Source organism: Juglans regia, chromosome 9, assembly GCF_001411555.2.
Source record: "Juglans regia cultivar Chandler chromosome 9, Walnut 2.0, whole genome shotgun sequence".
Classification (NCBI taxonomy): Eukaryota; Viridiplantae; Streptophyta; class Magnoliopsida; order Fagales; family Juglandaceae; genus Juglans; species Juglans regia.
In genome coordinates this window covers 16,404,404-16,421,936 of record NC_049909.1, presented here as the reverse complement: position 1 = coordinate 16,421,936, position 17,533 = coordinate 16,404,404, and the positions used below count along the sequence as shown (strand labels likewise).

General features: G+C 32.7%; 1 protein-coding gene across 1 annotated transcript; it reads left to right on the top strand.

Annotated features, from left to right (window-relative positions):
• Nucleotides 1-2,327: 2,327 nt before the first annotated feature.
• On the top strand, nt 2,328-5,648 carry LOC109002565 (beta-amylase 3, chloroplastic-like). Its single transcript, XM_018980363.2, has 4 exons — nt 2,328-2,939; nt 3,315-3,525; nt 4,225-4,335; nt 4,481-5,648. Exons 1-4 carry the CDS (start codon nt 2,401-2,403, stop codon nt 5,273-5,275), a joined length of 1,656 nt encoding a protein of 551 aa, XP_018835908.2. The 5' UTR covers nt 2,328-2,400; the 3' UTR covers nt 5,276-5,648.
• Nucleotides 5,649-17,533: the final 11,885 nt, after the last annotated feature.

Below are 17,533 nucleotides of genomic sequence, written 5' to 3'. Positions count from 1 at the left end.
TAAAATTCAACCACACTACTCGATAACTCAGAGAGCACTAAAAAATACATAATATTTTATTCTTATATTGTTCTCACGTTCTTTCGTCGTTTAAGTAAGCCTCTTATATTTTAAAAATCTTAAAAATATTATAATTGTAGAAAATCAATTTATCTAAATGATTTTAATTAATTAAGAATATTATGAAATTTAAATTATGTTAAACACTCTAATTATTTATATGGTTTTACTCTCTTAAAAATATTTAGTAAAACTTTATAATTTAATTAATGATGAAAGATTAATATTTTATAAATTAAAGTTGATTTTAAATTTATGATATAATATTTATATTTTAATTATCTATTTTAAGTTAGTTTATTTTTAATATTTTAACCTCTACAGTTGGATCAAATCTAGAGACTCAAGATAAAATATTGGTATTTAAATCTCAAAGCCTAACTTTTTCCCTAACTTTTCCTTTTCTCTCTCTCTCCTTTATCCCTCCAGCCGCACGCACCTCTCCCTCTAGATCTCTCTCCTCCTTGGCTCCTCCCAGTGTCGTTGACAGCCGTTGTCGCGCCACCACCAAGCACAATCACCGGTAGCCTTCCCCACGCCGATCTGATCCTCCCACAAACCTCTCTCTTCCCCTGCAACAGGCCGAAGCCCAAAGCCCTCTCTCTTTCTCTCCCTTTGATTTTCCTCCACTTTGCTGCCGTGAGTAGCTCCTACCAGACCCACATGGATATTGTATTTCAAAAAACAAATAAATTATTAAATAGGGCCCAAAAGAGATCCAATAGCACTAGAATACCACTCCAAATATGGCAAAGAGAGTCATGTGTAAACTCTAAATAAAATGCAGAGCCATGCAAGGTTGCCATTTATAGGCTCTTGCCATTTGGGGGTAAAACCTCTCTCTCTCTCTCCCCTCTTCTCTTTATCTTATTCTTCTCTTAAATTAACAACCCACCCTACCTTTCCCAAGTTTACTAGGTAACCCCAAAAGCCAAAGAGAACTCCTTCTCAGCAAGATAAAACAGAGTTTTGTGTGTTGACAAGAATCAGTTTGGTTTTCTGGCTTTGTAAGGGTTTTTGATCAGTTGGGTTTGATGCTCTCAAGAATAGGTAGAGGAAAGATTGAGATGGATCGAGAATGCAAATAGCAAGCAAGTCACATTCTAAAAGAAACGGTCTGGCTGGCTCAAAAAGGCTCAAGAACTCACTGTACTCTATGATGTCGAGGTTGCCGTTATATAAAAAAGGAGCAAAATCGTAATACAATTGGATACTGAGGGACAGAAGTTTAAGATAAAATTGCCAAATAAAATACTGTTCATTATTGTTCATGACATTATAGCTTGTTTTAAGTACTAGTAGTGAGTGACGTGCAATGCACGTTTTCCTAGTGACTAATATCCACAAAATGTAAAAATAATATATATTTTTTAAATAAAATTAATTAGTCAATCATTTAATGTACAGGAGTAGAAAATTAAATTTTAACAAGCATCATAATGATAACAAAATGTTACAGTAATATGAGTAATATGAAAATTAAAAGATTTTGGATATTCTAGTAATAGTTTTCTTAACAAAATATATAAATTGTAGAATTTAACCACACTACTCAATGACTTAGGGAGCACTAAAAAAATCATTTTATCTAGTTAATTAAGAATATTATGAGATTTAAATTATATTAAAAATTCTAATTATTTATATGATTTTATTCTCTTAAAAATATTTAACAAATCTCTATTTTTTATTTAATGATAAAAGATTAGTATTTTATAAATTAAAGTTGAATTATATTTTAATTGTCAATTTTAAGTTTATTTATTTTTAATGATTTAATTTCTACTTTTAGATCAATTCTAAAGATTCAAAATGAAGGCTTGAGATTTAAAATTCTAAATTTTTCAATCACTGTTCATTACTGTTGACTTTAACGTGAACATTGATTCATGAACAGTAATCACTATTCATTACAGCTAACTTTTAACGTAAACAGTAATAACTGTTTATTACTATTAACTTTTAACGTGAATCGTAATCACTATTTATTATACTTTAACATAAATAATAATTATTATTTATTACTATTCACGTTATACATATATAAAATAAAAAGATTAGGAGATATATATAGGATATTTTAATGGTGCCATTAATAATAATAAATGAACCTTCCAACCAATTCCTTTCATTTTTCAAGTCGGTCAGATTGACAAATTAAGCGCGTATTAGTGAAAATGACGTTTTGGAAAAGCGACCTGACCTGAGTTTCGCTTCTATAAGTATACAGTGCCACGGCCAGTACCAGATTCATGATCCATCCCTCACCTCTCTCTTTTTCCTCTCCAATATTTTGAGCTTAATTTCTCAAAACACCAACAAAGAAAGGAATAAAAAACAATGATTTCAACGCTACGTTGCTCACCTTCTTTTATCAATCTTAAAGACAGCACCAAAAGCCAAAAAACACCCGGCGCACTTTGCTTTGCTCAAACCAAGCCGTCATACCGTATCCGAGTGATCAGAAACTCAGTGCAGGAGGCACAGCTCTCATTCTCGAAGTCGAAGGCGTCGATGTTGGAAGGGTACCGGAGAAGTACTGAGAAGCCCGAGCAGCTTCATGCACTCTCGGGTGGGCATTCCAAGGAAAATGATCTAAGGGTCCCTGTGTTTGTGATGCTGCCGCTCGATACAGTAACGCAGCGAGGGCACCTGAACAGGCCTCGAGCAATGAATGCTAGCTTGATGGCCCTGAAGAGTGCAGGAGTGGAAGGAGTTATGGTGGATGCATGGTGGGGATTGGTGGAGAAAGATGGACCTCTGAGGTACAACTGGGAAGGGTATGCTGATCTCGTGCAGATGGTTCAAAAGCATGGCTTGAAGCTCCAAGTTGTTATGTCCTTTCATCAGTGTGGAGGAAATGTTGGAGACACTTGCAGGTAAGATCTAATTTTTAATTGGGATCTATGATTGGATTTCTATTTAATTAATGCTTCTATTTATGTGTCTTGATTTATTTTCAATTTTTATCTCATGATCTCGTTTGTTTATGCAATTCACATAAATAAAATATAATTATAATATAATTTTTATTTTAAGATTTAAAAAAAATTAAATTATTTATTATATTTTATATAAAAATTTTAAAAAATTATAATAATTATACGAAATGAAATGAGATAATTTGATTTTATGTAATCAAACTGCCACGAGTGGGTGTGAAAGGTTTTTGAGTGGTCTTTTCTTCTTTGAGATGGAGTTATAATTAATTTCAATTGAAAATCGATCATTTTTATATATCTTGAATCTTGCAGCATTCCTCTACCTCCATGGGCGCTAGAAGAAATCAGCAAGAACCCTGAGCTTGTGTACACAGACAGATCAGGCAGGAGGAATCCTGAGTACATATCCTTGGGGTGTGATTCACTACCTGTTCTCAGAGGAAGAACACCCATTCAGGTCTACAGCGACTACATGAGGAGTTTCCGTGATAGATTCAGAAATTTCTTGGGCGACGTTATTGTGGTAAGCATCCATCTACGGACATATTTACAAACTAATACCTATTGGGACAAATTATTCTGTAAATTGAATAGTGATTTTAAACAGTATTAGGAAAGAAAAATATTACATCTTTTTTATCATCAAGTTTCACCGGAACATATATACAAATAAGAAACTACTCTATTTTCATGTACCAATCTTTCTTTTTCTATTTTTATTTTCCATCAAGTATTATATATATATATATATATATATATATATATATATATACACATTGTTCGTGTAAGATCAAAATTTAATGAACCAACTGGAACACCAATTAAATTACTTGTTTCAGATTTTTGTGGAAATTGGGAACGTCAGTGAAAAGTTGAGTTGGGTTAAATAAAATATTATTTTTTATTTTAAAATTTAAAAAAGTTGAATTATTTATTGTATATTATTTAAAAGTTTAAAAAAGTTGTAATAATGAGATAAAAAGAATTAATTAGAGTAGTGTTTTTTAATCCAAACAATCTTAAGAATGAATAAAGTTTTGACGAAGTTTGTCTTCACTTAAAAGATATGGAAAATCAACCTTGACTCTTGATGAAACTTAATTAGTAAAAAAATTATGGCTTTATATTAAAGAAAAATAAAACTATTTAGAGAGTTTTAAAAATTCTGGTCCTTTTTGGGACACCGGTTTAATTAGGAACTCAAATTCATTTATTTGTTCAGGAAGTTCAAGTGGGAATGGGTCCTTGTGGGGAACTGAGATATCCATCTTATCCAGAGAGCAATGGAACTTGGAACTTTCCTGGAATTGGAGAATTTCAATGCTATGACAAGGTAAATTTTGCTTAGTTAAAGTAGGAAATAGGACAAGTTAGTACTCCAATAGCTTCTGATGATGACCTAAAATTAAAGAAATTGTATATATATAAATCCCAATTAAGCTCTGTTATATTCTTACACAAGCTTCTATATCATGCAGTATATGAGAACTTCCCTGCAAGCAGCAGCAGAGGCAATAGGGAAGAGAGACTGGGGAACAAGTGGACCCCATGATTGTGGCCAGTATAAACAATTTCCCGAGGATACTGGATTTTTCCGTAGGGATGGAACATGGAACAGCGAGTATGCTGAGTTCTTTCTCGAGTGGTATTCTGGAAACCTATTAGAGCATGGTGATAGAATCCTTCTTGCTGCAAGAGGAATATTTCAAGGAACTGAAGCAAAACTTTCTGCAAAAGTAGCTGGAATCCACTGGCATTACAGAACAAGGTCACATGCTCCTGAATTAACTGCTGGATACTATAATACTAGACATAGAGATGGTTACCTTCCCATTGCACGAATGATGGGCAAACATGGAGTTGTATTTAACTTCACTTGCATGGAAATGAAAGATGGAGAACAGGCCGGAAATGCAGAAAGTTCACCAGAAGGATTAGTTCGGCAAGTAAAGATGGCAACTAGAAGTGCTAGGACGGAACTTGCGGGGGAGAATGCTCTAGAGAGGTATGATGCAAGTGCATATGGACAAGTTTTGGAGACAAGTAGGTCGAACTCTGGGAATGGATTGTGTGCATTCACATTTTTAAGAATGAATAAGAAGTTGTTTGAAGAGGAGAATTGGAGACACCTAGTTCACTTCATAAAAAGCATGTTAGAAGGTGGTCGAGACACTAAGCTTTTAGAGCGTGGCTCCAGTGGGAGTAACCTTTACGTGGGATTCATCAAAGAGATCAAGACTGTGAAGGATGTTATAGAGGTTGTTCTTGTTTAAAGATCATGTGTGTTTTCATTTATAACAATCCACAGGTTAGTGTACTATAGTACTGCAGAGAAAAAAGAAAAATAGACAGGATCTGAGAAGTTTAAAGAGATCTGCAATATGCTAATGTTGGGAAATTTTGGGGCCAACATTTTTTCAAGACAGTGAACTGTATTGCTTTCTTGTGGTTACAACCTACAACTTAGTTGCTTTCTCAATATATAGCAAGGTGATCTAAGCTGTTTAGATTTGCATACACCTCTGGCATCATGTAACTAGCTAGGTGCATATATATGTTGTTTGTATAGTACCTCATATGTACTTGGGCAATGCCTATTTACTTATATTAATAAATTATTATTTTACTTGTAAAAAAAACATACACCTCTGGAATCAAAAGCTCAAGTTTTATTATGCTGTCTAAATTTTTCATTTCATTCTTTGAGGTAGGTAAGATCCAAGTACTGTTTTGATCTCTGGAAATTTCAATTCAAATGGATCGAAATGCAATAAACAAAATTAAGCCTGCATCATAAATAGGTGCAAATTATAGTTGAAGATTATATATAAAAGCTAAGAAAAGAGAGAAGATGAAAGGTGGAACCAGGCCTTTTTCATTATAAATAGAATAGACCTAGAACTTGAGTTTCTTCTCTAGCTAATATATTATAATATTTATTAACATCCAGATCAATAAGAAGTTAAATATTCTATATCATGAGGGCCTTCATGATATAGAATATATACTACAAATAATGACACTACCCTCCAGATGTCAGACATGAGATAAAGAATCTAATTGTAAACTACTTCCATAGGAGACTCGATCTCAAGCTAGGTGACTGGTAAGTTATCCAGGAAATTGTCAGAAATAGAAGTAGCTCACAGTACTTACTATCATGGGTTGGGAACAGATCTCGATAGAAAAATTGGAAATCATGGGAACATAAATTGTTTAACAATTTTTTCTGTTACCTATTCCAATCTGCAACCAGACTCCGACACCCAGTTGCTTACATGATTCATGATGAGTTTGAATGGAATGGGGTTCTCAAATCCGTATCAAGCACTTTGGTTGGAATGAGCCCAGAATTTGAAATTTCATTATATACCCTATTTTTTTATATGGATGGAGAGGACAATCATATTCAGTTGGGTCCATGATATCCCGTTAATATCAAGTGCTATCGTCTCGGAGGCAGATCAATAGGGTCTGCATTTCCTATTGCAGAGTACTGTTGAATATCTGGTGGCAGAATCCAGTTATATATTTGTCTGCATAGGCATGAGTTACATGTAAGAGAATACATGAATCAATTATAAGAGAGTTTTGGGAGGTATGAGAAAATTAGTTTATGATGGAAGCCATTATTTTTATGGATTTATTTATTTGATTTAAACTGAAACCTGAAGGAAAGCATTCCATTAATCACTACAAAAACGAGTATTTACGACGAATTATTTGTAACAATAATGATTATTTGTGACGAAAACATACTTATTTTAACAAAAAATAATCATTTTTACAGAAAATAGCTGTTCATAAATAAACAGTTTTTGTATAATCACCACTTACCCAAAAGCTTAAACTGATGGGAAGAGGTAGATTTTATTATTTATTATATATCTTAACACTCCTCCTCACAAGTGGGCCAGACTTCCCCTTAATTGGTGGTCCAACACGTGGAATATTTAATTAAATGTGATAGCGTGTAAAGTCAGGGTTCGAACTGCTCTGATACCATGTGTAATCACCACTTATCCCAAAAGTTTAAACTGATAGAAAGAAGTAGATTTTATTATTTATTATATATCTTAACAGCTTTCTTATAGTGAATATTAAAAAAGGAAGCGCTGCTGCATTATCGTTTCTTAATCTCACCAAAAAAGCATTATATATACACCACTACAAGTATTTGCATGCACATCATGTCTTGGTGCTACGCATGAATTCATGCTGCTTTCTCATTTTGTGTTATCTTGATCTTGGCATCATTTGTGGCATTTAACATCTAGGGAAATGGTTTATTCTTTGATGCTTTTAGGATATGCAAATGCATCTCTAAGGACCTAATTAGGTGCAGAAGCGCGCATTCTGCGAGATTGGAGAATTCTATATTCTCAAAATATCAGTACTTCAGAAACTTCCAAGATTAAAGAATTATGAAGAAATCAGCCATCATTAGAAATATCTTTAAAATTAGGAGATATTTTTAAGAAGGGATGCGTCTACATAACTTTGTGTGAGTCAACACGAAATTTCCCAGCTAGATCCTACGTAATCTCAGAATTAAGCTGGCATGCAGCGGCCATGCACGAGCCTGCATGGGACGTAGATATATTTTTGCTTGCCCAATAGATGAGCTACGCCAGGAACCATATCAAGATACATTCCAGGCTCGATTTGCTTGCCTTCTGTCCCTATGTCTAGCACTAGTACATGATATTTTTTTTTTCTATGTGTGTGTTTTATAATTGGTATTATATATATTATAAAAGTAATGCTAGGTACAAACTTCAAATAGACAAGTCTTATACATGTGATCTTCTGTAAAAAAGTAGATTCCACTAATAACGAATAGTTTCTTTTACACTTTTTTTAAGGTGGGATCCTTTTTTTTTTTTTATAATGACTTATACGAAGTTTGTCTATTTAGAATTTATACAAATAATTTCTCAAATATTATAATCACGATCATATATATCATAATAAGCCTTTTGGTTCACCATTCTTGGGCATTCAATAATCATGGTTATGGAATTCATGAAATTTATCTCAAGTTCTCTCTCCCACTTTTAAGTTTTGGAGTTCGCATAAACAAGAGGTCTTTATGATCCAACTTACAAGACAGTATGGATACTGGGGTCTATTATATATATATAAGGTTCCCCATTTTGCTTCAGTAATGATATTCAAGATGTAGGCACTATGATAGATCAATTTGATCTTATTAATCTTATCATAAATGGGTCTAATATTAAGAGGCTTTTTGGAAGTATTTTTCTTATAAAAGGTTTTTTCTTATTAGAAGAAATACGTTTCTTAGAAAATTCATCACGCTTAGTATAATTTTTCTTAGTGTGAGATTTGTAATTACTAGATTTATCAAAACACTGGTGCTTCTATATAGAAGGAGCAATAGTTAGAATGAATGTGAAATTGTTCACAGAAATTACCCATTTCATATTTGACTTTCTTACTATTCTTAATATGTTGACAAATCATTTTTTTTTATCATTGCGCATACTTATACCAAGCTTCTATTATAAGTGTAATCATCATAATTAAGAAGTCTCAAGATATCAGTAAGCTTATCCTTAACTTTGCGAGCAAATAAATGTGGTAATCCATCAATGAACTTTTCTTTCCAGTAGGGTTTGTGACTATATATCATCTCTAAGCATAACTCCAGAAAGAAAACATCTTGATACCATCTATAATCAGACATTTGATGACATATCAAATTATTCAAATAATCAGTAAAACGATTAGTAATGTTGGAGGAAGTTTCAACAAAATGTTTTAGGATAGTATAGATCAAAGTATTAACATCATCAGGGATACCCCTTTCCTTTGGTAGAATAAAAAATAGGTAAAACATCATCATCATGCTTAACTGCATTTTGAATTGTTTCTTTTGCTTTTCTTGGGAGATGCTTATCCCACCAATGCCGAAGCATACTAGAAAATCATGTAGTTAATAAATCAATGGTCTCAATTTGGCTAAGACTGTTGTTATTAACATAGGCATTTGCAACCATGAACATTTTATTCATGGTATTGAGAATTTCTTATTTAGAGAGTCCATCAATATTCCATTCATACAATTTATTAATAGAAACAGAAAATTAGATTTGAAAAAATCTTTCTTCAAACTGTAAATTAGGAGGAATAAGTCTGGGATACCAATTCTTCGTTAGACTCATTTGATTGGGCATTTTTGAGTGTGCTCTATGAGTTATAGCTGGTCGTGGCAGTGAGGTGTTTTATGTTAATTTGTTTGAATTTAATACAGTACTTCAGAAATGGTGAACCATAAGCAAGATAATTAACAAGGGATCGATGACAGCTTGAAAAACTATATATGCGGACATATATTATCATTATTTGTGAGAGAGCAACAGCTTGCTAGCTGCTTGTGTTGCAAGTTTGAAAGAAGTAGGCAAATTAATTAACTTGTCCCTTTTGCAATTCATGATGGCTAGCTCGATCGATCGAATTATACCTCCAGCTTGATCGCTTTAATTTTCTCTTATACTTTCTATTTCTGCTTTTTCTTCCAAGTGTTGCAATGAACGGAGAGAGGGATGAAAGAGACGGAAAATGAAAGAGATAAGATTTGAAATCCTCAAAAATAAAAATAATAATAATATATAATGATTGTAGACCTAAGATCAACTACGTGGCCACAGCTAAGCCCAAAAACTCATCTTGGCGTGAAGACCAAATTAAGGCTTCATTTGTATTCGTAATTCTTTTTAACTCATCTTAACTTATCTCATTTTATTATTATAAATTCTACATAAAATATAATAAACAATTAATTTTTTTAAATTTTAAAATAATTTTATTAAATTTTTACATAAAATATAATAAATAATTTAACTTTTATTTTATTATTTACAAACTATCTCAACTCATCTTTAAATTCAAACCTTTCTTAACCATCTAAACCATGCAAGGAGGCAAAACAATTCCCTATTTGTCTTTATATACAGTATACACGTACACGTTAGGATCAGCTAGCGGCCACGTGCTCAATTTTAATTAATTCCATGTAATTAATTAATTAAATAAGCTCGATCGTTTTCTTTCCTTCTATTTCAGCTATATATATATATATATATATATATATATATATATATATATATATATATATATATATTGTGTACCCATCGAATCGACACTTCACAACAAATCACTATATTATTAATTAGAAAAAATAAATTTACAATCATGAATTGTAAAATAGTCGTATAATCGTTTTAAAAAAAAATAAATAAAATATAAGATTCATATGAAAAAAATTAATTTTTTAATAATAAACCCTACTCTTTTTCAAAACGATTACACTATAGAATTACTCTATTGATTAGCGTCACCATCTTCGATCATCAATAATATATATATATATATATGCTTTATAAAAAGCATTATTAATTATATTAATGCAAGCATATTATAATTAAATATTATTATTTTTGTTTTTTCGATCCGCATCGGAGACACGAGTACTCAATGGCCATGATATATACGGTACGTAATTCAAGTAATTATAATTAGCTGGTATTCTAAGGAAGCAACATGGCAGATCGAAGGCCGAAAGTTGCACTGAAAAGCCATGATCAGCATTGATTTAGAATCTCAGCCACTAATTTGTGCTCAGAAGTCAATTATGATCATCTAGATGATCATGATCATGATCACTATATATAAAAAGCCATATATACAAAAAATATGGGGAAAAAAATTATATGAAAGCATATTAATTGCTTGCCTAAAGCATCGATCGATCATTTAATTAATTAGAGGAATCCGCGACATTATTTTTGAAAAAAACAAAAAGCAGAAAGGTTTGCTTGCTTTGAGGCATGCATGCAATGCATTTTCCTACTTCGGTGAGGACTAAAAATATTTTTGACAAGTAAAACTTGGAAGATTGCAAAGTCATGAGTTAGTGATCTATATACGGTTCTCATTTAGAGACCGCACATGTAAGTCCATACAGTTATATTTAAAAAGATTTTAAAATTATAATAATATTTTATTTAAAATAATATTTTTTTTTTCCTTTTACCATCATTTATCAATGAGACTACACATACAATACTCCTCCATTCAAGACTGTAAATAAAATTTTTTAATATATATATATATATATATATGGAAATGATGAAAATTAATATTCTAATTAGTAGTGGAGCCCATCAAGCGACTGTTAGTAAAAAGTGTATGGCTATCCTCCATTGGGAGGTTAGGAAATGAATATTAATTCAAACTTCAAAGCAAACAAAAACAGAAAGACACATGAGCACGTACGCGGACTATTCAATAATATTGAAAATCATGAAAGCAAAGAGATCGATGATCATGACTTGGTTACAACGTAATTAAGTTAGGTGGTCTTTCTTATCTTAAGCAAGTTGCAAAAACAGAACCAAGAAAATTTATCAAATTAAATTCTCTTATTTATATATTATTAATGTTATTATTATTTTTCATCCACATAAAAGGCCCCGAATATTATCTAGCTGCTAGGACGGACAGCTAGCACATCACAACAAGTATATACGTAGAGCAAGGAGAACCTAGCATTTGCTATATATATATAATATATATAATATTATGCTTTTTTATATGCCTTTTTGGCAAAACAAAACCACTCATCATGAGTTATCAGACCAATATATATATATATATGCTTCTTCTTCATGTGGGGTTGCCTGACTCACCAGCTTGCATAAACAAACAACTCTTTGACTAGGACAAGTACGTACAGCTAGCCCATTATGATGGCAATATTTGAGTCAAAAGATCAAAGGGTTAATTTGCACCATTCTAGATATTTCAACTCATCTAGTTAATTATATATATATATATATATATATATATATTATAAGTAATACTTAATTTACACTTACTAATTTCCTGCAGGCCGGACCTAGTATATATCAGTACTACTTGTGCATGTTTAGGTATCTACGACATTCAAAGGAAAATTCATGAGTTCCATTAGTTCAGAATCTAATTACTACTCGGGCAGGCTAAAAGAAATTTTTTTTAATAAAACTAATTTTTGAATGATGATCTATAATCAATTTTTTTTATTGGCACTGGATGTTCAGGAACAACGTTCCGACTAATCCCGGGGGTACACAGGCTCTCGACTAATCCAATGACCCTAAAAGATTGTTTGCACTTAAGAGAATTTGAACCTTATACCTAGGCCGGGAGAGCATATCCCCAAGCCCAGGAGTTTTACCACTTAAGCCAACTCCTAGAGGTTATTTGTAATCAATTCTTATTCTACCATATGTGTGTTCGCAGGTGTTTTCATTTTTTTTTCTGTCTTTCCTAGATATATTGAAATAGATAAATACTTTTGACACAAAAAGATTATACAAATATAAATTTACAAACTAATACGGTAGCTTAATGTAATACGTCAGATTATAAAATTATTTTTATTATAAAATAGATTTAACAGATCAAATAATTAAGTTACGTCAGTTTATAAGTTCATTTTCATATAATCTCTTTGAATGATCTATAGCACTCATAGAAATATACTGAATATATTAGTGCCATTAATAATAATAAATGAAACTTCCAAGCAACTCCTTTCATTTTTCATGTCGATCAGATGGACAAATTAATTAAGGGTAACCGCGTATATATATAGTGAAAATGACCTTTAATTTGGAAAAAGGGAGCTGACTGGATTTGATGTCTTTTCCCACTTTTTCCTTTTTCTGGAAAACTAGAGATTCTCTTCTATAAATATACACCACAGGTCCACAGCTACCATTATCCATCCTCACATCTCTCTTTTTCCTCTCCAATATTTCTCAAAATACCACCAAAGAAAGGCAAAAAAAGAATAATGACTTTAACACTACGTTCCTCAGCTTCTTTTATCAATCTAAAAGACACTACAAGAAATAAGACTTTTTGCGGCGATTTTATGTTTGTTGGAAATAAAATCGCTGCAAAAAGGGTTTAATTGCGGCGATTTCTACATCGCCACAATATTTTTTCATCAAATTTATAAAATGATCTTTTCCAGCGATTTTTAATTTTTTGCGACGTAAAAGTTCGCTACAAATACTAAATAAATCTTTTGCAACGATTTTTACTTTTTGCAACAGAAGTATTCGCTGCAAAAAGTTAAAATTTATTTGCAGCAAATTATTAGTTGACGGAATTGTGAAAATTACTTTTTGCGGCGATTTTTTAACTTCAAAAATCGCTGGAACTAAAAACAAGATTTTTTTCGCTTTATTCCGATGATATTAAATCGCCGGAAAAAGTAATATTCAAAATTAAAAGTTACCAGAACCCGCAGACTCCTTCATTTTTCCCTCCCGCCCGATATTTCCCTCTCTCATTTCCCCTCTGTTTCGCAGGAAACCCCCCCCCCCGACGGCTCTCTTCCTCTCCGGTCTCTCTCTCTCTCGATGTCCGCATCTTTCCCTCTCTATGTTTCTCTCTCTAAAGTCTCCGTGTGAGTACACAACGCCGACGGGCTGGAGTTGTTCTGCTCCGCGAGCTCTACGCCTCCTCGGTCCTGCTCCACCACCACAACCACCATGCTCTTCGTCCTCGTCGGTGGGTCATCTCTCCTCCACTGGCTCTCTCTCTCTCTCTCATCTCTCTATTTTGTGCTGCAAGGGTGCGTAATAAACAAGATTATTGTGTCTTTGATATCTGCGTTGGTGGCTTAGAGTTGTGAGGTGCTTTGTGATGGAGGTAATTCTTTAATGGATTTGGGTTATGAACATGAAGTTAGGATTTTGTTTCAATTTTTTTGTTAATGATGTTGGTGTTATACTGGCAGCTCTAGGGTTTTGTTTCATGTCCTGCTCCGACCCTCCCGGATACGGGGTGTTACATCTTTATCTTCTATATGCACATGATCTAAGCCTTTTCTAATTCATAACTCATGGTCTACATGCTGGTTTTAGCATATATCCAAAAAAGCATGATTATATTGGATGATTTAGGTATTTCTCAATATAGCCTTATTTGCCTAAAAGGGGAAAAAAAATCATTTGATAATATCTTTCATTAGTGTAATTGACAAGGTTGTTAGGCACACCTATGTTCATGGTAATTGACATTATGGCCATAATAAATAGCACACCTATGTTCATGGTAATTGACATTATGGCCATAATAAATAATCACAGTTGGGCTCATTCAATGCTATGCAGAAAATCCAAGAGGTAGCTGCCACATATACCAAGGGCAATGTTGCAGCATATGCTTTTGGTGAATCTCTCTCTCCCTCTGCTTTCCATATGTAAGTGCAGAGGTTTATAATGAAATCTTCTCGCAATTTAGGTCTTTGCAACTTGAGTTCGTTGTAGTTCTGACTTTTTATCTAACTTAGCTGTAGGTGGTAGATAAAAAGTATAATGCATGTTTTTCACCAAGTTCATTGGATTTCTAGCTTTCCATCTAACTTAGTTGCAGACTCATCAAAAGTATAAGATGCTCATTATGATTATCTAGCTTTCCATCCAACTTAGTACCATCTAACATTATTTTTATTTCAAAATGTTTGGGAGGAATCTTCTTGGTATTTGTTAACATGGGTTTTGATATCCCTGCAACTATGCAAATGAAAAACTAACCAGTCTGAAGTTTGCACAGCTTGCCACTCTAATTTAGAACAATGTCACTACAACATAAAGTGACTAGAAGATTTCTATTAAGTTGCATATAAATCTGCTTAGCTAATTACTTTGTTTCAAAGTCTTTCTTTCTTCATAGCTTCCTCCACTGCTACCATTTTTTGGTGCCAGCCAGCACTGCATTTGTAGTTCATTGTTATTCTGACTTCTTTCACTAGCTTTAAAGTGAGTGGACTATACCTTATTGGAACTTAATAAAGATGTTAAATCATTGTGTTTGTTTTACTGAATTTAAAGAATTGGTTGGTAACCTTGTTCATCATATATTAAACTTGGAGTTTCATTCCAAATTTATAATCTCTATGGTTATTAGAATTGACTTATTTTTATTTCTTATTTCAAAAGGTTTGAGAGGAATCTAGCTTCTAGCCTAGTACTACTACTACTGCAGCTTCTTATTGCATGATATATATATATATATATATATAATTATAGCTAGGCAGCTTGCTGTAAAGAATGAAAGTACATTAATTAGCATATATTATTATGCTAATTAATGTGATGCAGGATTATTTCTTCTTGAATTCTTGTTATTATTATTATCTTTAATCTAATTTAGGGGTTTTATTATCTCATTATTTGGGTGTTTTTAGGAAAAGGCATTGATAATTATGCTAAGAGGAGAGTAGTTTTATTGAAGATAGATCACATTGTGTAGTTTTATGAGAGTGATCATATTGTGTAGTTATATGAGAGTTAGTATACTTAACAAAATAACTGGAGAATTCAATTGGATGCCTTCCATTTGATTCTTGGTATTGGTGAATGGTACTTTAAAGAATTTTTCAATTGTTATTGTCTTTTCAATCAGGTTTGCAAGTCAGCATTGGTTGTGTCTCTCTCAAATTTTTTTTTTTTCAATTACAAAACTTTACGAATGATCTCTTTTGCTGTGACTGTGTAACCCTTCCCCCCATATTGTCCTTCTCATGAATGTTGAAAAGGTTGAACTCGAATTTCAGTTCATGAAGAGATTACTCATCACCATCATAACACTGCCATCCATTGCCAGTCTTCTTTGTATGAGTATATCAGTCTTCATGACTACTCAATTTCATTTGCATTTGATATCCACATGTATTCTTGCACACTTTCAACCAATATCAATTTATATTATTATTTTATTCATGCCAGTTGGTCATTGAAATCATTCTATACAGATAAGCTTATGGATCTCATCTTTGACAATTCAAATCATAGCATCATTTCTGAAATCTACTGGTCTTAATTTCAGTTCATGAATAGAATGTAAATGTATTTTAAGTTAGGCTTATCCTCTTTCTAATACGGTTTGACAAACCTGCTCTGCTGCCGAATGGTTAAAGATGACTCCTACCTAGTGAAAATAATTTAAGTTTGGTTAGAAGCACTCGTAGCTTGAGGTCCTCATCTAATTTCAAAATTTTTTAATGGTGTTGCAGTTGATTTGTGTCTGTGCATGCTTGTGTGTGTGTGTGTGTGTGTGTGAGAGAGAGAGAGAGAGAGAGAGCAACAGCAGTCGGTAAATTGCTGTGTCAGCGAAGGTGTTCCAGCCACATCACTAAGGTGTAAATTTAAATAGTGAACTTTTATGTCCGGATACTTGAATCTGATGTGCAGTATTGAAGTATTTGGTATAATCTGTGATAATTTCTGATAAGCCGTGTGATGGTTCTATTTATCTGCAGCAGAGTTCCTAGTTGATTGTGTACAGTTGGATCACAGTACTTAAATTCCTTACAATCAGTCATAAAAAAGTTTTCATTATTGTTCAGTGCTGAGATAATTTTCTATTTTTGCTCGATACATAATGTGTTTTCCACTATACATTCTTGACCTCTATTCTCCTTTTGATTCTTTAATGATCAACTCAACTAAGTGTGAAGCCCAAGTAATTGATTTGTTACTTATTAATTTTTTCCTTTTTTGTATTCCATCAATAGGTGCTTCCTGTGATGACTTATGCTGGAACTAATAATGAGAAGCTGCTAAAAGACCCCTTGTGTAAGTCTTTTTCATCCATTTGTGGTGATGATATTGTAGTTGTGCCATATAATTTTTTCCCCCATAAAAGCAGTTGTTCACCATCAACCATTCTAACTTTAAGAAAAGAGACTTGCCACCCATGTTTCTTAAAAAAATGCATGCCCCCATTTTTTAAGAAAAAAACGATTTTTAATCATGGTTATGTCTATTTACCCTGCTTTGTATTGCATATTAACTGCACTTGCATCTATAAATTCACCTTGATCGCCCCTCCCCTCTTTTCTGATCATCATCATGAATGCATGAGTCCATATCATGAATGCATGAGTCCATTCTAATACATGATCAATTTATACTTTATTTCCAGATTTGGGTCTTCAAGAACATCTTCTTGATGGTGATGAGTATGTTGCTGTCATTGAAGAATTCATGTTGCTGTTTTGTGCAATTTTTTTTAATTACCTGAAATCATTTCCGGCGACTATAGTTCGCCGGAAATAATTTTCTGGTCATATTAACTTATTTGCGGCGGGTTTTAGTCGCTGCAAAAGAGACAATCTTATTTGCAGCGATTTTAACCGTTGCAAAAAATATTATTCACGACGAGTTTTGAACACGCTGCAAATAATATAAAGATATTTGCAACAATATTTTATGTATTCGCGACGATAGAAAACACTGCAAATACTTTTCGCAGCGAAACGAGACGGAAATCTCAACATTATTTGCGGCGAAATTAATAATATTAGCAGTCAAAAAAATCGCTGTAAATAAAAATTTTTGGCGGCGAATTTTGTAAATCGCTAGTTAATCTTTTAAAAGGCTCTACAATTGCGACGAAAGTCCGGCGCAACATAAATCGCTGCAAATACTTATTTGCAGCGATTT